Here is a 15,911-nt window from a genome sequence, read left to right as displayed (position 1 = left end):
GTCCTTATTGAATTTCATCTTGTTGATTTCAGACCAGTTCTCCAATTTGTCAAGCCCTCCAATTTTAATCCTGTCCTCCAGAGTGCTTGCAACCCTGCCCAGTTTGGTGTCACCTTCAGATTTTATAAGCAAACTCTCCATTCTGTTGTCTATATCATTAATGAAAATGTTGAATAGTACATGACCCAAGACTGACCCCTGTGGCACCTCACTAAATACACCCTCCCAGTTGAACAGTGAACCATTGATAACTACTCTGGGTATGGTCTTTTAACCAAATGTTCACTCACTTCATAGTAATTCAATGTAGACCATGTTTCCCTAGTTTGCTTATGAGCATGTCATGTGGGACTGTCAAATCAAGAAATATCACATCTACTGCTTCCCCCTAGCCCAGTAACTCTGTCAAAAAAGGAAATTAGGTTGGTTTGGCATGATTTGTTCTTGACAAATCCATGCTGGCTATTCCTTATCACCTTATTGTCTTTAAGGGCTTACAAAGTGATTGTTTAATAACAATCATTATAAGCTATAATAATGACCATAATGATAATTATTATAAACTATATTAAAATCCCATGCTTCATGTCATTAACTGGTTAACTGCAGGGATCAGGAAGAAGTTTTTTTCCCTGATGCACTCTGTTCTCTCCACCTCTGAAGCTCCAGAGGTTGGCCACAGCCAGAGGCAGGACCCAAATAGGGTGGATCAGTGGTGTGACTTGGTACAGAGAATCTTTTGTCTTAAGAGGTTGGCTGGTGTTATCTTGGTTACCTGCTCAGTGTCAATCTGATCACCAGATTTGGGGCTGGGAAAGAATTTTTACCCCTGTCAGACTGGCAGTGTTCTTGGGGGTTTTCACCTTCCTCCGCAGCATGTGCATGGATTGTCTGCTAGGATCATCTGGGCATACTTCACCTAATCAGTTCCCTGCCTTCTCAAGTGTCTTGGGCATTGGTATTACCTTGGTCTCTCCTGGTCTCCGCCTGTGGCCACATAACAGTTTAGTCTCCTGAGGACTGAAATGCTTTAATCTAATTAAAGTATTTGGGCTGAATATAAGGGTATCTGCGTGAACATGAATTGCCAGTGATATATAGGAAATCAGACTAGATGATCTAATGGTTCCTTCTGCCCTTAGACTCCATAAATCTATGAAACCCCACTGCAGGGCAGCCAAGCCCACAGATTCTAGTAAAGCATCCCTGCCCCTGGAGCACATCTTCACTGTCCACTGAGTGGTGTCTCGTTCTAGCATCTTGAGTGGATGGAGCCTGGAAGAATCATAGAATCGTAGGACTGGAAGGGATCTCGAGAGGTCGTCTAGTCCAGTCCCTGCACTCAAGGCAGACTACCCTGCTGTTTTGTTCTAGTTTGACCCCTGCCTCCTTCCATCAGGACACTGGCTTTCTTGAATGGGGAATTTAGCCATCCAACGTGACAATGTCCCAATACACTATATCTCTTACCTGACTGGCTCTGGCTCTCCCACTCATCCATGCACACTCACACAAGGAGTGTTTCTTGGTTGGCAGACCCTAGAGTTTCTGGCACCATTACATAAAATAGATTAGCCCATTGGCCACATGTCAAGTTGTCACACATTCTACAGTAAATTGTGTACCACTCCCTGAGCAAATGGCTTGATGCCTTCTCCCCATACCTGGCTGCTGACTCAAGGGCTGCACCTCTCCAAGAACTGAGCTGACGCTTCTGGTTTATGTCCCGTCCTTTAGTCACTGGACTCTGGTTTGTGTGGTTGAATTTACTGTCTCAGACCAAAGCTCCCTTTAACAGAGCCCTTCTCTGCCATGTACCTCACCAGTTAGTCCTTGGGACATGACATTTTTTAAATTCCAGAGCTGGAAGGCACCTCTTGGGTCCCACCCAGTCCCTCTCTCAAGAGCCGCTGGAGTACAGTTCTGTACTGTGCTGTTTACTGATGTTTCGTCCCTAGCGGTGGGGTTTCCACCCCATCCTGTGGGACCCTGTGCCCCAACCAGCTCCATCCCCTGGCAGAGAGTTTAGCCTGACACTTGGCCTAAGTTTTCTCTCTTTTCTTTCACCACCTCCTTCTTAGTCGATACCCTTAGTATCTATCACCTGAAATAACTCCTCCCTTCTTGGTGTTTAAACAACAGATATTTTCAGCCTATTATTTGCCTCCATGCTCATCAATTGCCTGGGCCTTATTGAAATATGGGGCTGGATTCACCCCACAAATTATGGGTATAACTCCCATTGCCTTCAGAGGGAGTTGGGGATTTGTACCTGCTGAGCCAGGACTGAACGTGGCTTACAGTACTGAGCTGTTCTCATCTTTCTTCTGCCCCCAATCATCGTTGCTGCTCTTCTTGGGTCTCCCTCCAGTTTGTCTCTCTCTGTCCATCTACCTCTCTAACCTATCTCAGCATCGTGATGGTATCCAACTGACTCTCTTTGTCTGGGGAGCTGAGTTTCTCAGCATCTTTCTGGTAACGAGGTGCCCAGAAATAAAAGCAGGTTCCCATGTGCAGTTATGCTGGAGCTGAAGCAAGAGGAACTGCCCCCGCCCAATTGCTTCATATGATGCCCTTATGCTGAGGGGAGCCTAGATTAAAAGATTCATAGATTGAATGCCATATGGGATAACTAGAACATCTAGTCTAACCTCCTATATAACAAATACCAAAAAATTTCATCCAGTGACCCCAATGTTGAGCCCAATAATTTGTGTTTGACTACAATATCTTCCAGAAAGGCATCCGATCTGGATCTGAAACATCAGGAGATGGAGAATCCACCACTTCCCTTGGTGGTTGGTTCCAATGGTTAATTACCCTAAATTGCTAAAAATGTGTGCCTCAGTTGAGACTCATTCTGGGGGCCCCAAAGCAGCTGGCTGAAACTAAGTCTGGGGAATCGGAGAGATCGCTTCTAGGAGACAGAAAACTTTTGGAGTATCCTGCTTGTTTGCTTCCAGCCCTCTGCAATGAGATCTGCCACAATCAGGTTGATAAGGTTCACTGCTTGAGAGCTCATCTGGGAGTGGCTTCTTGACTCCTAGCCTGCATGAGTAATGCACTTTATTTGGGGCACCCTGAAACCACTCATGAGGTGCAGCTATTGCAGAATGTGGCCACATGACCGCTTAAGGGCCTTTGCACATAAGAGTTAGTGACACCGACTCTTTCTCAGTTGCTTTGACTGTGCTCCAAGGCACGAGGCACTGAACAGCATAGGGCGAGCCTATCGTGCTCTGTCCTTCTGCAACCACTGAACTCAGCAGAGCTGGGTCTGCTCACCCGCTGTAGGTGGAGTGGCTGATAGGCAGGAATCCATTCATTGGCTGAGGACGCTCTCCTCCTTCCTATAGCTGGGCATTGTGTAAGGGAGAATCCAGACTCTTCTCTTCCCTTTTCCTGTTTGCTGAGGGGCAGCTGTTGGTTCTGTAAAGTTATTCGGCTCCTGCTTTTTCTTCAATTCAGGAGGTGCCCTTCTATGCTGAGATGTTTAGTTACCATTTGGTGAGCTGCCCCTGAGCTGAGCTGTCTAAGGCTACACTACAGCTTATGTTGGCAGAACTTATATCGCTCAGGGGTGTGAATATCCCACCCCCCCAAGTGACGTAAGGGCTGGTCTATGCTAATGCTGTAAGTTCGTTTAAATTAAGCTACTTCAGTTACGTAACTGAAGTCGATGTAACTTAGGTCAACTTACAGCGGTGTCTACACCATGCTATGTCAATGGGAGACGCTCTCTGTTGACATAGCTGTACAGACATCTATGGAAGATGCTGTCCCATCAACTTAGCGTGTCTTCACCAGACCCGCTAAATTAACACTGCTACATTGATTGCAGCAGTGCCGATTTAGCTGGTAGTGTAGACATGGCCTAAGTTACACTGACCTAAGCGCTGGCCTGGACAGTGCTGTGTTAGCAGAGTTCTCACCAACATAGCTACCGCCGCTCACGGGGGCTGGAGTCGTTAAGCCGGCAGGAGAGCTGTCACCCGTCAGCTTAGAGTGGCTACACAAGAGAGCTTACAGAGGCACAGCTGCATCAGTGCAACTGTGCTGCGGTAAGCTCTCAAGTGTAGCCATGTCCCAAAAGCAGTAACATGGCTTAAAGCATAAATACAGGCAAATTCTCTGCCTCATCCCAACAGAATTTCTTCCCTTATCTGGGGCATCAGTTCCATGGGAGAACACCGCTCATTAGAGGGCTGGGCAGGGTCCTGGAGAATTCTTTTAGGCTATGACAGCAATTACCCTGAATGTCTGTCACATTGTTGCTGGTTATTCATGTGTTATTCATGTTATTCATTCTCTCTGCACGTTCCTGAGCAGGACACCTGCTCCTCCTGGATCCCAGAGCAACGCACCTGTTATTGGATCCTGGGAAGAGGGGCGGGCTGGGGGGAACAACCGTGGAGCAGCTTCAATGGGATCTATATAGATGTATGTTAGTGAAATGGGGGGAGCATGGAGCAGCGGTTACTGGGCCCTGGGGAGCTTCTGTTCAGGCCCTGGGGAGCTTCTGTTCAGCCCCAAGGGAGCTTTGCAGTAGGGGAATATGTTCCCTAAACAGCCTAATGCCAACTCTCCTTTGTACTTGGTTGCACAGTCTAGTTAGGATTTGTAGATTCTGCCCCAGGGAGTTGCATTCTGGGTGCCTCTGGACTTGGACTTCCCCTCTGTACAGTGGAGACTTTTGCCACTAAGTGCAGAGTCCTGGTGCTAAAGGGAGTCTCTGGGCATTGTGCTCTCAGCTTTGCAGTGGGTCTGAGGAACAGACATGAGCTGGGAACATCCCAGCTGCACCACCAGGAATGCAAGTCCTGGAGGCATCTATTCCTGAATGACAGGGCATGGTCAGAGATTGGCCTCAAGTGGAGATGTTGTGAACTCCAGCTCTGCAAGGGGCTGGCAAGATGCTGTGTGGGATGTACTTGGGCTGCTTAGGTTTCAGAGTAGTAGTCATGTTAGTCTGTATCTGCAAAAAGAAAAGGAGGACTTGTGGCACCTTAGAGACTAACAAATTTATTTGAGCATAAGCTTTTGTGAGCTACAGCTCACTTAATCGGATGTATGCAAAAAGCTTTTGCTCAAATAAATTTGTTAGTCTCTAAGGTGCCACAAGTCCTCCTTTTCTTTTTGGGCTGCTTAATGATTCACTGGGCATGGACCCCTCCCCCCGGAGCTGGCTGCTGCAGCTTGCCACCGTTGTTAGCACTGATTCAGCCCCACTGATGTGAGCACTGAGTGCAAACAGGGCTGCAGGCAGCTGCTAGCATTTTTACCACCATATCATCTAACCCTGCCAGAGCACAGCTTGACGTCAAGGGGGAGCTGATCCTGCCTTAGCAGTGGTGGGAAAGTTGGGGAAGGAAGATGAGCCGAGATAAAGCCTTTGATACCATCCAAAATGAACATACCGCAGGGTGCGGGCCTGCTTACCAGGGGTTGTCAGGGTGTCTAGTCACTGGAGCAGAGATCCAGCCCAGTGGCATGAGGCTGGAGTGAGTGCGTAGTGCATGCGGACAGAGTGCATTGGAACATTTTTGTCATCGTAGTTTTCTGTTGGAAAATTTTTCATGAAATCATATTGATTTCTATGAAACTTCTTGCTAAATGAAAATTCTGAGTTGTGACTAGTTCTAGTATAGAATCACCTTGTGTTGCAATGTGGGGCTTGGCCTGGGCGGGTGGTGGCTCCAGCATTTGGGGAGGCTGGCACGAGCAGCAGAAGTTCCTCTGGTGCCTGGGCCATGGCTCTGCCCTGAGGCCCACCTCAGTTTGGCCTCTTCCCCCCGAGGCCCTGCCCATGCTCTGCCCCCATTCTGCCCCAAACCCCGCTCCTACTCGGCCTCCCCACCAGCGTCTCGCCATTGCTCCTCTTCTCCACTGTGGGAGTGAAGGAGAGGAGTGACTTGGCAGGTGGTGGGGTCTTCAGGGGAAGGGGCGGAGCAGGGATGGGAAGGGGGGAAGAGTGGGAGTGGGACCTCGGGGCAGGCAGGGCAACAGCCCAGGCATCTGTACTGTCAAAGGCAGCGGGTTGGCAGTTGTTTGGGGAGGCCTAGCCTCCCCTGGTCTTTAATACCTGCCGCCCATGGGGCTTGGCTTGTTAGAAGGGCCGTAAGCAGCTACAGATGAGGATCATTTCCCTGGTTTTGTTACATGTTCAAGCACCTTCTCCCATTCCAAGTGCAAATCCTGCTCCATTCCTGCACTGGTTATTATTATTCCAGAGAAGCTGGATATGAGTCAGCAGTGTGCCCTTGTTGCCAAGAAGGCCAATGGCATTTTGGGATGTATAAGTAGGGGCATAGCGAGCAGATCGAGGGACGTGATCGTTCCCCTCTATTCGACATTGGTGAGGCCTCATCTGGAGTACTGTGTCCAGTTTTGGGCCCCACACTTCAAGAAGGATGTGGATAAATTGGAGAGAGTCCAGCGAAGGGCAACAAAAATGATTAGGGGACTGGAACACATGAGTTATGAGGAGAGGCTGAGGGAGCTGGGATTGTTTAGCCTGCAGAAGAGAAGAATGAGGGGGGATTTGATAGCTGCTTTCAACTACCTGAAAGGGGGTTCCAAAGAGGATGGCTCTAGACTGTTCTCAATGGTAGCAGATGACAGAACGAGGAGTAATGGTCTCAAGTTGCAGTGGGGGAGGTTTAGATTGGATATTAGGAAAAACTTTTTCACTAAGAGGGTGGTGAAACACTGGAATGCGTTACCTAGGGAGGTGGTAGAATCTCCTTCCTTAGAGGTTTTTAAGGTCAGGCTTGACAAAGCCCTGGCTGGGATGATTTAACTGGGAATTGGTCCTGCTTTGAGCAGGGGGTTGGACTAGATGACCTTCTGGGGTCCCTTCCAACCCTGATATTCTATGATTCTATGATTTATAATTTACTTGTATTACCATAGTGCCTAAGAGCCCCAGGCATGGCCCAGGACCCCATTGTGCTAGGAGCTGTACAAACACAGAACAAAGCTGTCCCTGTCCCAAAGAGCTTACAGTCTAAGGGCTTTTCTACACTGGCACTTTACAGCACTGCAACTTTGTCACTCAGGGGTGTGAAAAAACACCCCCCCTGAATGCAGCAAGTTTCAGCGCTGTAAAGCCTCAGTGTAGACAGTGCACCAGTGCTGGGAGCCACGCTCCTGGGGTTGGTAGCTACGCCCCTCATGGAGGCGGGTTTTTTAGACTGTTGGGAGAGCTCTCTCCCAGCGCTTTGCCATGACTACACAAGCCATATTAAAGCGCTGCGTTGCCAGTGTAGACTAGCCCTAAGCCTAAGACAGCTGGATCCAGACAGAAGAGGGAGTACAAAGAACTGATTGGGGCAGAGGGGTTTCAGCAGTGGGCAGAAGCTGGAGTGGAGAGGTTCTAGCATGGAATTGGAGGAGAGGAACTCCAGACTTTGTGCCTGTATGTCCCTGAATGTTACTGAGAGATGCCATTGGAACTGGTGGGAGACTTTTTAGCTCAGCAGCAATAAAATCCAAGCGATATGGAGTGGGAAACTATGCCCGAAACTCCATCCCATACAGGTTTCAGAGTAGCAGCTGTGTTAGTCTGTATCCGCAAAAAGAACAGGAGGACTTGTGGCACCTTAGAGACTAACACATTTATTTGAGCATGAGCTTTCCTGGGTTACAGCCCACTTTATCAGATGCGTAGAATGGAACATATAGTAAGAAGATTTTATATATATATATATATATATATATATATACACACACACACACAGACACATAGAGATAAGTTGGAAGTTGCCATACAAACTGTGAGAGGCTAATTAGTTAAGATGAGCTATTATCAGCAGGAGAAAAAAATTTTGTAGTGATAATCAAGATGGCCCATTTAGACAGTTGACAAGAAGGTGTGAGGATACTTAGGGAAATAGAGTCAATATGTGTAATGACCCAGCCACTCCCAGTCTCTATTCAAAGCCAAGTTAATGGTATCTAGTTTGCATATTAATTCAAGCTCAGCAGTTTCTCGCTGGAGTCTGTTTTTGAAGCTTTTCTGTTGGAAAATTGCCACCCTTAATCTTTTACTGAGTGGCCAGAGAGGCTGAAGTGTTCTCCTACCAGTTTCTGAATGTTATGATTCCTGGTGTCAGATTTGTGTCCCTTTATTCTTTTGCGTAGAGACTGTCTGGTTTGGTCAATGTACATGGCAGAGGGGCATCCCCTACAGTTCCTGCAGGCAGATCCTCTGAGGGGGTAGGAGGCTCTGGACAGAGCTTAGAGGTGGGAGAGAAACGGAGCCCAAAGGAGGAAATGCCCCTGAATGAGGGACTCAGTCTGGGGCCCAGGGAAAGGATGGGGATGCAGGCTTTGTGGCTGGCCGGCCTGTGCTGCCCCTTTAAGAGCAGGCGGAAGGGCAAGTGGTGTACTTGAAAGTTGCTGGGACCCCAGAATCTGCATGGATAAAATGTCTCAGAACTTGCCTGAGAATGAGGGGGCTGGACTGCTGAGGAGCATCAGGTGGGACAGAAAATCAGGAAGCAGGCAGCTGCCAAGGAAGGGCACAGACAGGGAGGCAGGAGCCCATCCACATGCCCACCTGCAGACCCTGTACCGCCTGTGTGTGCGTGTGTTCCACCTGATCTACCTGGGTGTGTCTGTTTAGCCACCTAGCCTGCCTGCTTTGTCTGTCCACTCAATTCAGGGTGCTTTATTGGGGTGACACGCAATTCATGTGCTGCCGGCATGTATCAGAGACAGACCCCGTGGCTCCATCTGCAGGTCTGGTCTGCCAGGACAAGACTTCACACTCTGTCGGGCTTTGAGCCCTGGCCATTCCTGCTCTGTAGCGCAATGCCATCTGTCCATCTCGCCCATGTGCGTGTCTGTCTATCCCACTTTGCCTGTGTGTGTCTGTCTGCATTGTTCTGCCTAGGGGCGTGTCTGTCCTGCTGTGCGTGTGTATATGTCCTTCTGTCCTGTTCTGCCACTGTGTGTCTGTCCTCCTCTGTGAGAGTGTGTATGTGTCTCTCCCGCTCTGTCCATTTGTGTGTGTGTGTGTCCTGCTCTGTGTGTGTGTGTTTGTCTGTCTCCCCCGCTCTGCTCGTGTTTGTGCATTCCCTTTGGTGCTTAGCAGAGGGAGACACTGGGCAGGGAGCCTGGACCCTGGCTGTGCACTCGGACCCCAAGGATGAGGGCAATGCGAGTGGCTGCATCTGCTCAGGCCCAACCCTCGTCATGGCCAGTCCAGTGTGCACAGACTGAGTCTGGCCTGGCCTGTTATCTGTGGTGCACCAGCCGGGGAACTTTGGCATCTAGGATCCAGGAGGTTGGTTGTGTGGACTGTGGCACTTCCTTGGAAGCTGATGCCAGAGCCTGCAGACCCCACGCAGGGCACTTGGAGGCCATTCCTGGGTGTGATGTGTGGGCTCCACTCTCTGGAAAGAGCAAAGAAAAAATTATGGAGACAAAAGCCATGCTCTGGGGAGCTTACCTGTCCATGGAGGGCTCTGGTACTCACTCCCAGTTGCCTGGGGCAGGAACTCCAGCTCCAGGCTTTGGCACCTGCCGGCTCCATTGTGGCTGCTGGAGTCATTCTCGGCTATTCAGATGGAAATGCCCTGAGCTGGAGAATAGAGGCCCTGTTCCCACAGCAAGGGGCAGTGCAGGGGAGAGGAGAGCCAGGGGCTCCCGGACATGCCCTGCACCCGAGCAGGTAGGTAGCTCTGCAGTGCTTCCTCTCTAGGATCCCACTGCTGAGTGCTTCCCCAATCCTCATCCCAAAGGGAACAAGGAGGAAAGGGGCCCATCCTTGGTGTGAGAAGGGGAAGCAGGTGGGCTGCCTAGTTCAGCAGGGATCAGTGGAGGGACAGGCTGGGGAAGGAGGGAGGACGCGGGGGAAGAACCCGTCAGCTCTGCAGGAGTTGTTCCCAGAGTCCCATTCTGCACAAGAAGGGATAACTCAAGTCCCTGCCTATTTTCTTCGTGTGTATGTCAGAGTGGGCTTAGTTTTCTCCTCCCCTTTGCCTGGAGCATACAGTTTTAACAGCCAGTGTTTCCTAGCTCATTAGCATTTGCTGTCAGCCCATTTTGAATCCGAACCCCACTCGCAGGGCCTGACCCTCCAGTCTCCCAGTCTGGCCAGACTAGGTGATTGGCCACTGGTCTAGTTGTGTGTTTGAAAGGTGCAGCCCAGACAGGTCCCCGGGGGTTCAGGAACTAGAACGTTGTGGGGCTGGGAGAGGTCTGTGCAGCAAGGCATGCTCACCTGTTTTGCCTGCTGCCAGAGTCAGCAGGGAAGTGGTTAATACTGGCACCATATTCCAAGGTGGCCTTCAGCATTTCCCCGTCCCCCTCAGGCTGAAGTGAATAGACTCCTGGCAGCAGCCTCCCTTTGGAGGTGAGCTGGGGGCTGTGACTGTCTGTGTCCACGCAGCACCAGTGGAATGAGGCCCTAGCGGTCTCCTGCAATACAAATAACCGTAATGTGAGAGCGGGAGCACTCCGGGCAGCCGATGGGGTCAGACCTGGAGCCCTCAGGATTCCTGGAGTCGTGGCAGGACATGCCAGCACGCCAGGGTCTGTCCTCAACAGTCTGGAACCTGAGGGCAGGGCATTCCTACTGGCCAAGGTCCTCGCCATTCAGGGTGGTTCAGCTGCCCCGGGGCTTGGGGAGATTTCTGCACTTGTCGGGGTCCAGGCAATGCAAGTGCCTTGTTGATGTCACAGACCCATGGAGGATGCAGGCATCAAAGGGGGCCTGGCCATCTGCTGTCAGTCCCTGGAGCTGACTGTGCCTGTTTCTTTCAGAAATGACCCTCCTTTCCTCTCAGACTGTGTCCCTGGAGGCAGCATCTGGTGCAGCTGCCACTGAGAAGCAAAGGATGCTGGAGAAGAGGTCGAAGGTCATTGAGGAACTTCTTCAGACAGAACGGGATTATCTCCGAGACCTGGAAATGTGTGTGGAGCAGATCATGGTGCCTCTGCAGCAGGCGCAGGTGGGGAGCCTATGGCAGGAGGCGATGGGACAAGAACAGCCAGACAGGATCAAATCCGGGGTCCACTGAGTCCAGTTGCTGTCTCTGACAGTGGCCCCGGCTGGCTGGTTCAGTCCCCCTAGACTCCCATAGTGGCAGCTATGGAATCTCGTGGTGGGATGTTTCGCTCTAACTTGTGTCACTTAGTGTTTGGTTTGATTTTTGTTGTGGCTTATGTGACTCGGACCATTATCATTCTCCATAGAAATGTCCAATCCTCTTCTGAATCTTGCCAAATTCTTGGCTCAGTCTTGTGGCAGTTTTCAGAGTAGCAGCCGTGTTAGTCTGTATTTGCAAAAAGAAAAGGAGGAGTTGTGGCACCTTAGAGACTAACCAATTTGAGCATAAGCTTTTGTGGGCTACAGCTCACTTCATCGGATGTGAGTTCCACAGATTAATTATCAGTGGGGTAAAAACTTGTCTCCTTTGATCTGTTTTAACTTTGGTGGCATGAGAGATTGTCGTGGTTAGTGGAGCTGGATGACAGCCTGTGGGAGGATGGTGGTGCGAGGCAGAGGTTGCTGTGGGGGACGGGGGTGCGAGGCAGAGGTTGCTGTGGGAGGGTGGGGGGAGTGCGAGGCAGAGGTTGCTGTGGGAGGGTGCGAGGCAGAGGTTGCTGTGGAGGGTGCGAGGCAGAGGTTGCTGTGGGCGGATGGGGGGTGCAAGGCAGAAGTTGCTGTGGGCGGATGGGGGCTGCGAGGCAGAGGTTGCTGTGGCAGGGTGGAGGGTGCAAAGCAGAGGTTGCTGTGGCGGGGTGGAGGGTGCGAGGCAGAGGTTGCTGTGGCGGGGTGGAGGGTGCGAGGCAGAGGTTGCTGTGGCGGGGTGGAGGGTGCGAGGCAGAGGTTGCTGTGGCGGGGTGGAGGGTGCGAGGCAGAGGTTGCTGTGGGCGGATGGGGGGTGCCAGGCAGAGGTTGCTGTGGGCGGACGTGGGGTGCGAGGCAGAGGTTGCTGTGGGCGGACGGGGGCTGCGAGGCAGAGGTTGCTGTGGGCGGACGGGGGCTGCGAGGCAGAGGTTGCTGTAGGGGGACGGGGGCTGCGAGGCAGAGGTTGCTGTAGGGGGACGGGGGCTGCGAGGCAGAGGTTGCTGTAGGGGGACGGGGGGTGCGAGGCAGAGGTTGCTGTGGGCGGATGGGGGGTGCGAGGCAGAGGTTGCTGTAGGGGGACGGGGGGTGCGAGGCAGAGGTTGCTGTAGGGGGACGGGGGCTGCGAGGCAGAGGTTGCTGTGGGGGGGATGGGGGTGCGAGGCAGAGGTTGCTGTGGGGGGGATGGGGGTGCGAGGCAGAGGTTGCTGTGCGGGATGGAGGGTGCGAGGCAGAGGTTGCTGTGGGGGGACGGGGGGTGCGAGGCAGAGGTTGCTGTGGGGGGGATGGGGGTGCGAGGCAGAGGTTGCTGTGGGGGACGGGGGCTGCGAGGCAGAGGTTGCTGTGCGGGATGGAGGGTGCGAGGCAGAGGTTGCTGTGGGGGGACGGGGGGTGCGAGGCAGAGGTTGCTGTGGGGGGGATGGGGGTGCGAGGCAGAGGTTGCTGTAGGGGGACGGGGGCTGCGAGGCAGAGGTTGCTGTGGGCGGATGGGGGGTGCGAGGCAGAGGTTGCTGTGGGAGGGTGGAGGGTGCGAGGCAGAGGTTGCTGTGGGGGACGGGGGCTGCGAGGCAGAGGTTGCTGTGGGGGACGGGGGGTGCGAGGCAGAGGTTGCTGTGGGAGGGTGGAGGGTGCGAGGCAGAGGTTGCTGTGGGGGGGATGGGGGTGCGAGGCAGAGGTTGCTGTAGGGGGACGGGGGTGCGAGGCAGAGGTTGCTGTGGGGGGGATGGGGGTGCGAGGCAGAGGTTGCTGTGGGCGGACGGGGGGTGCGAGGCAGAGGTTGCTGTGGGGGGGATGGGGGTGCGAGGCAGAGGTTGCTGTGGGGGGGACGGGGGCTGCGAGGCAGAGGTTGCTGTGGGCGGACGGGGGGTGCGAGGCAGAGGTTGCTGTGGGGGGGATGGGGGTGCGAGGCAGAGGTTGCTGTGGGCGGACGGGGGGTGCGAGGCAGAGGTTGCTGTGCGGGATGGAGGGTGCGAGGCAGAGGTTGCTGTGGGGGGGACGGGGGCTGCGAGGCAGAGGTTGCTGTGGGCGGACGGGGGGTGCGAGGCAGAGGTTGCTGTGGGGGGGATGGGGGTGCGAGGCAGAGGTTGCTGTGCGGGATGGAGGGTGCGAGGCAGAGGTTGCTGTAGGGGGACGGGGGGTGCGAGGCAGAGGTTGCTGTGGGCGGATGGGGGGTGCGAGGCAGAGGTTGCTGTGGGAGGGTGGAGGGTGCGAGGCAGAGGTTGCTGTAGGGGGACGGGGGGTGCGAGGCAGAGGTTGCTGTAGGGGGACGGGGGCTGCGAGGCAGAGGTTGCTGTGGGAGGGTGGAGGGTGCGAGGCAGAGGTTGCTGTAGGGGGACGGGGGTGCGAGGCAGAGGTTGCTGTGGGGGACGGGGGCTGCGAGGCAGAGGTTGCTGTGGGCGGATGGAGGGTGCGAGGCAGAGGTTGCTGTGGGGGGGATGGGGGTGCGAGGCAGAGGTTGCTGTAGGGGGACGGGGGCTGCGAGGCAGAGGTTGCTGTAGGGGGACGGGGGCTGCGAGGCAGAGGTTGCTGTGGGGGACGGGGGCTGCGAGGCAGAGGTTGCTGTGGGCGGATGGAGGGTGCGAGGCAGAGGTTGCTGTGGGGGGGATGGGGGTGCGAGGCAGAGGTTGCTGTAGGGGGACGGGGGTGCGAGGCAGAGGTTGCTGTGGGGGGGATGGGGGTGCGAGGCAGAGGTTGCTGTAGGGGGACGGGGGGTGCGAGGCAGAGGTTGCTGTGGGGGACGGGGGTGCGAGGCAGAGGTTGCTGTGGGAGGGTGGAGGGTGCGAGGCAGAGGTTGCTGTGGGGGGGATGGGGGTGCGAGGCAGAGGTTGCTGTAGGGGGACGGGGGTGCGAGGCAGAGGTTGCTGTGGGGGGGATGGGGGTGCGAGGCAGAGGTTGCTGTAGGGGGACGGGGGCTGCGAGGCAGAGGTTGCTGTGGGAGGGTGGAGGGTGCGAGGCAGAGGTTGCTGTGGGGGACGGGGGCTGCGAGGCAGAGGTTGCTGTAGGGGGACGGGGGCTGCGAGGCAGAGGTTGCTGTAGGGGGACGGGGGCTGCGAGGCAGAGGTTGCTGTGGGGGACGGGGGCTGCGAGGCAGAGGTTGCTGTGGGCGGATGGGGGGTGCGAGGCAGAGGTTGCTGTGGGGGACGGGGGCTGCGAGGCAGAGGTTGCTGTGGGGGGACGGGGGGTGCGAGGCAGAGGTTGCTGTAGGGGGACGGGGGCTGCGAGGGAGAGGTTGCTGTAGGGGGACGGGGGCTGCGAGGCAGAGGTTGCTGTGGGGGACGGGGGCTGCGAGGCAGAGGTTGCTGTGGGCGGATGGAGGGTGCGAGGCAGAGGTTGCTGTGGGGGGGATGGGGGTGCGAGGCAGAGGTTGCTGTAGGGGGACGGGGGGTGCGAGGCAGAGGTTGCTGTGGGGGACGGGGGTGCGAGGCAGAGGTTGCTGTGGGAGGGTGGAGGGTGCGAGGCAGAGGTTGCTGTGGGGGGGATGGGGGTGCGAGGCAGAGGTTGCTGTAGGGGGACGGGGGCTGCGAGGCAGAGGTTGCTGTGGGAGGGTGGAGGGTGCGAGGCAGAGGTTGCTGTGGGGGACGGGGGCTGCGAGGCAGAGGTTGCTGTAGGGGGACGGGGGCTGCGAGGCAGAGGTTGCTGTAGGGGGACGGGGGCTGCGAGGCAGAGGTTGCTGTGGGGGACGGGGGCTGCGAGGCAGAGGTTGCTGTGGGCGGATGGAGGGTGCGAGGCAGAGGTTGCTGTGGGGGGACGGGGGGTGCGAGGCAGAGGTTGCTGTGGGGGACGGGGGCTGCGAGGCAGAGGTTGCTGTGGGAGGGTGGAGGGTGCGAGGCAGAGGTTGCTGTGGGGGACGGGGGGTGCGAGGCAGAGGTTGCTGTGGGGGGGATGGGGGTGCGAGGCAGAGGTTGCTGTGGGCGGATGGGGGTGCGAGGCAGAGGTTGCTGTGGGGGGATGGGGGTGCGAGGCAGAGGTTGCTGTGGGGGACGGGGGCTGCGAGGCAGAGGTTGCTGTGGGCGGATGGGGGGTGCGAGGCAGAGGTTGCTGTGGGGGGGATGGGGGTGCGAGGCAGAGGTTGCTGTGGGGGGGATGGAGGGTGCGAGGCAGAGGTTGCTGTAGGGGGACGGGGGCTGCGAGGCAGAGGTTGCTGTGGGGGGGATGGAGGGTGCGAGGCAGAGGTTGCTGTGGGGGACGGGGGCTGCGAGGCAGAGGTTGCTGTGGGCGGACGGGGGCTGCGAGGCAGAGGTTGCTGTGGGCGGACGGGGGGTGCGAGGCAGAGGTTGCTGTGGGGGGGATGGGGGTGCGAGGCAGAGGTTGCTGTGCGGGATGGAGGGTGCGAGGCAGAGGTTGCTGTAGGGGGACGGGGGCTGCGAGGCAGAGGTTGCTGTAGGGGGACGGGGGCTGCGAGGCAGAGGTTGCTGTAGGGGGACGGGGGGTGCGAGGCAGAGGTTGCTGTAGGGGGACGGGGGTGCGAGGCAGAGGTTGCTGTGGGGGACGGGGGCTGCGAGGCAGAGGTTGCTGTGGGGGACGGGGGCTGCGAGGCAGAGGTTGCTGTGGGCGGATGGGGGGTGCGAGGCAGAGGTTGCTGTGGGGGGGATGGGGGTGCGAGGCAGAGGTTGCTGTGCGGGATGGAGGGTGCGAGGCAGAGGTTGCTGTGGGGGGACGGGGGGTGCGAGGCAGAGGTTGCTGTAGGGGGACGGGGGGTGCGAGGCAGAGGTTGCTGTAGGGGGACGGGGGCTGCGAGGCAGAGGTTGCTGTGGGGGACGGGGGCTGCGAGGCAGAGGTTGCTGTGGGCGGATGGGGGGTGCGAGGCAGAGGTTGCTGTGGGGGGGATGGGGGT

The 15,911-nt window shown here is 55.8% G+C and overlaps 1 protein-coding gene across 6 annotated transcripts in view; it reads left to right on the top strand.

The window, feature by feature from the left end:
• Positions 1-15,911, top strand: part of DNMBP (dynamin binding protein) — a 90,712-nt gene that overhangs the window by 49,304 nt on the left and 25,497 nt on the right. For all 6 annotated transcript variants that reach the window (XM_073354684.1, XM_073354681.1, XM_073354682.1 and 3 more), the window contains one exon: positions 10,771-10,958. In XM_073354684.1, the coding sequence (XP_073210785.1) occupies positions 10,771-10,958 (188 nt within the window). The remainder of the gene's footprint in view (positions 1-10,770; positions 10,959-15,911) is intronic.

This window comes from Lepidochelys kempii, chromosome 7 (genome assembly GCF_965140265.1).
Source record: "Lepidochelys kempii isolate rLepKem1 chromosome 7, rLepKem1.hap2, whole genome shotgun sequence".
NCBI classification, from domain to species: Eukaryota; Metazoa; Chordata; order Testudines; family Cheloniidae; genus Lepidochelys; species Lepidochelys kempii.
This window is presented reverse-complemented; position numbering and strand designations above follow the sequence as displayed.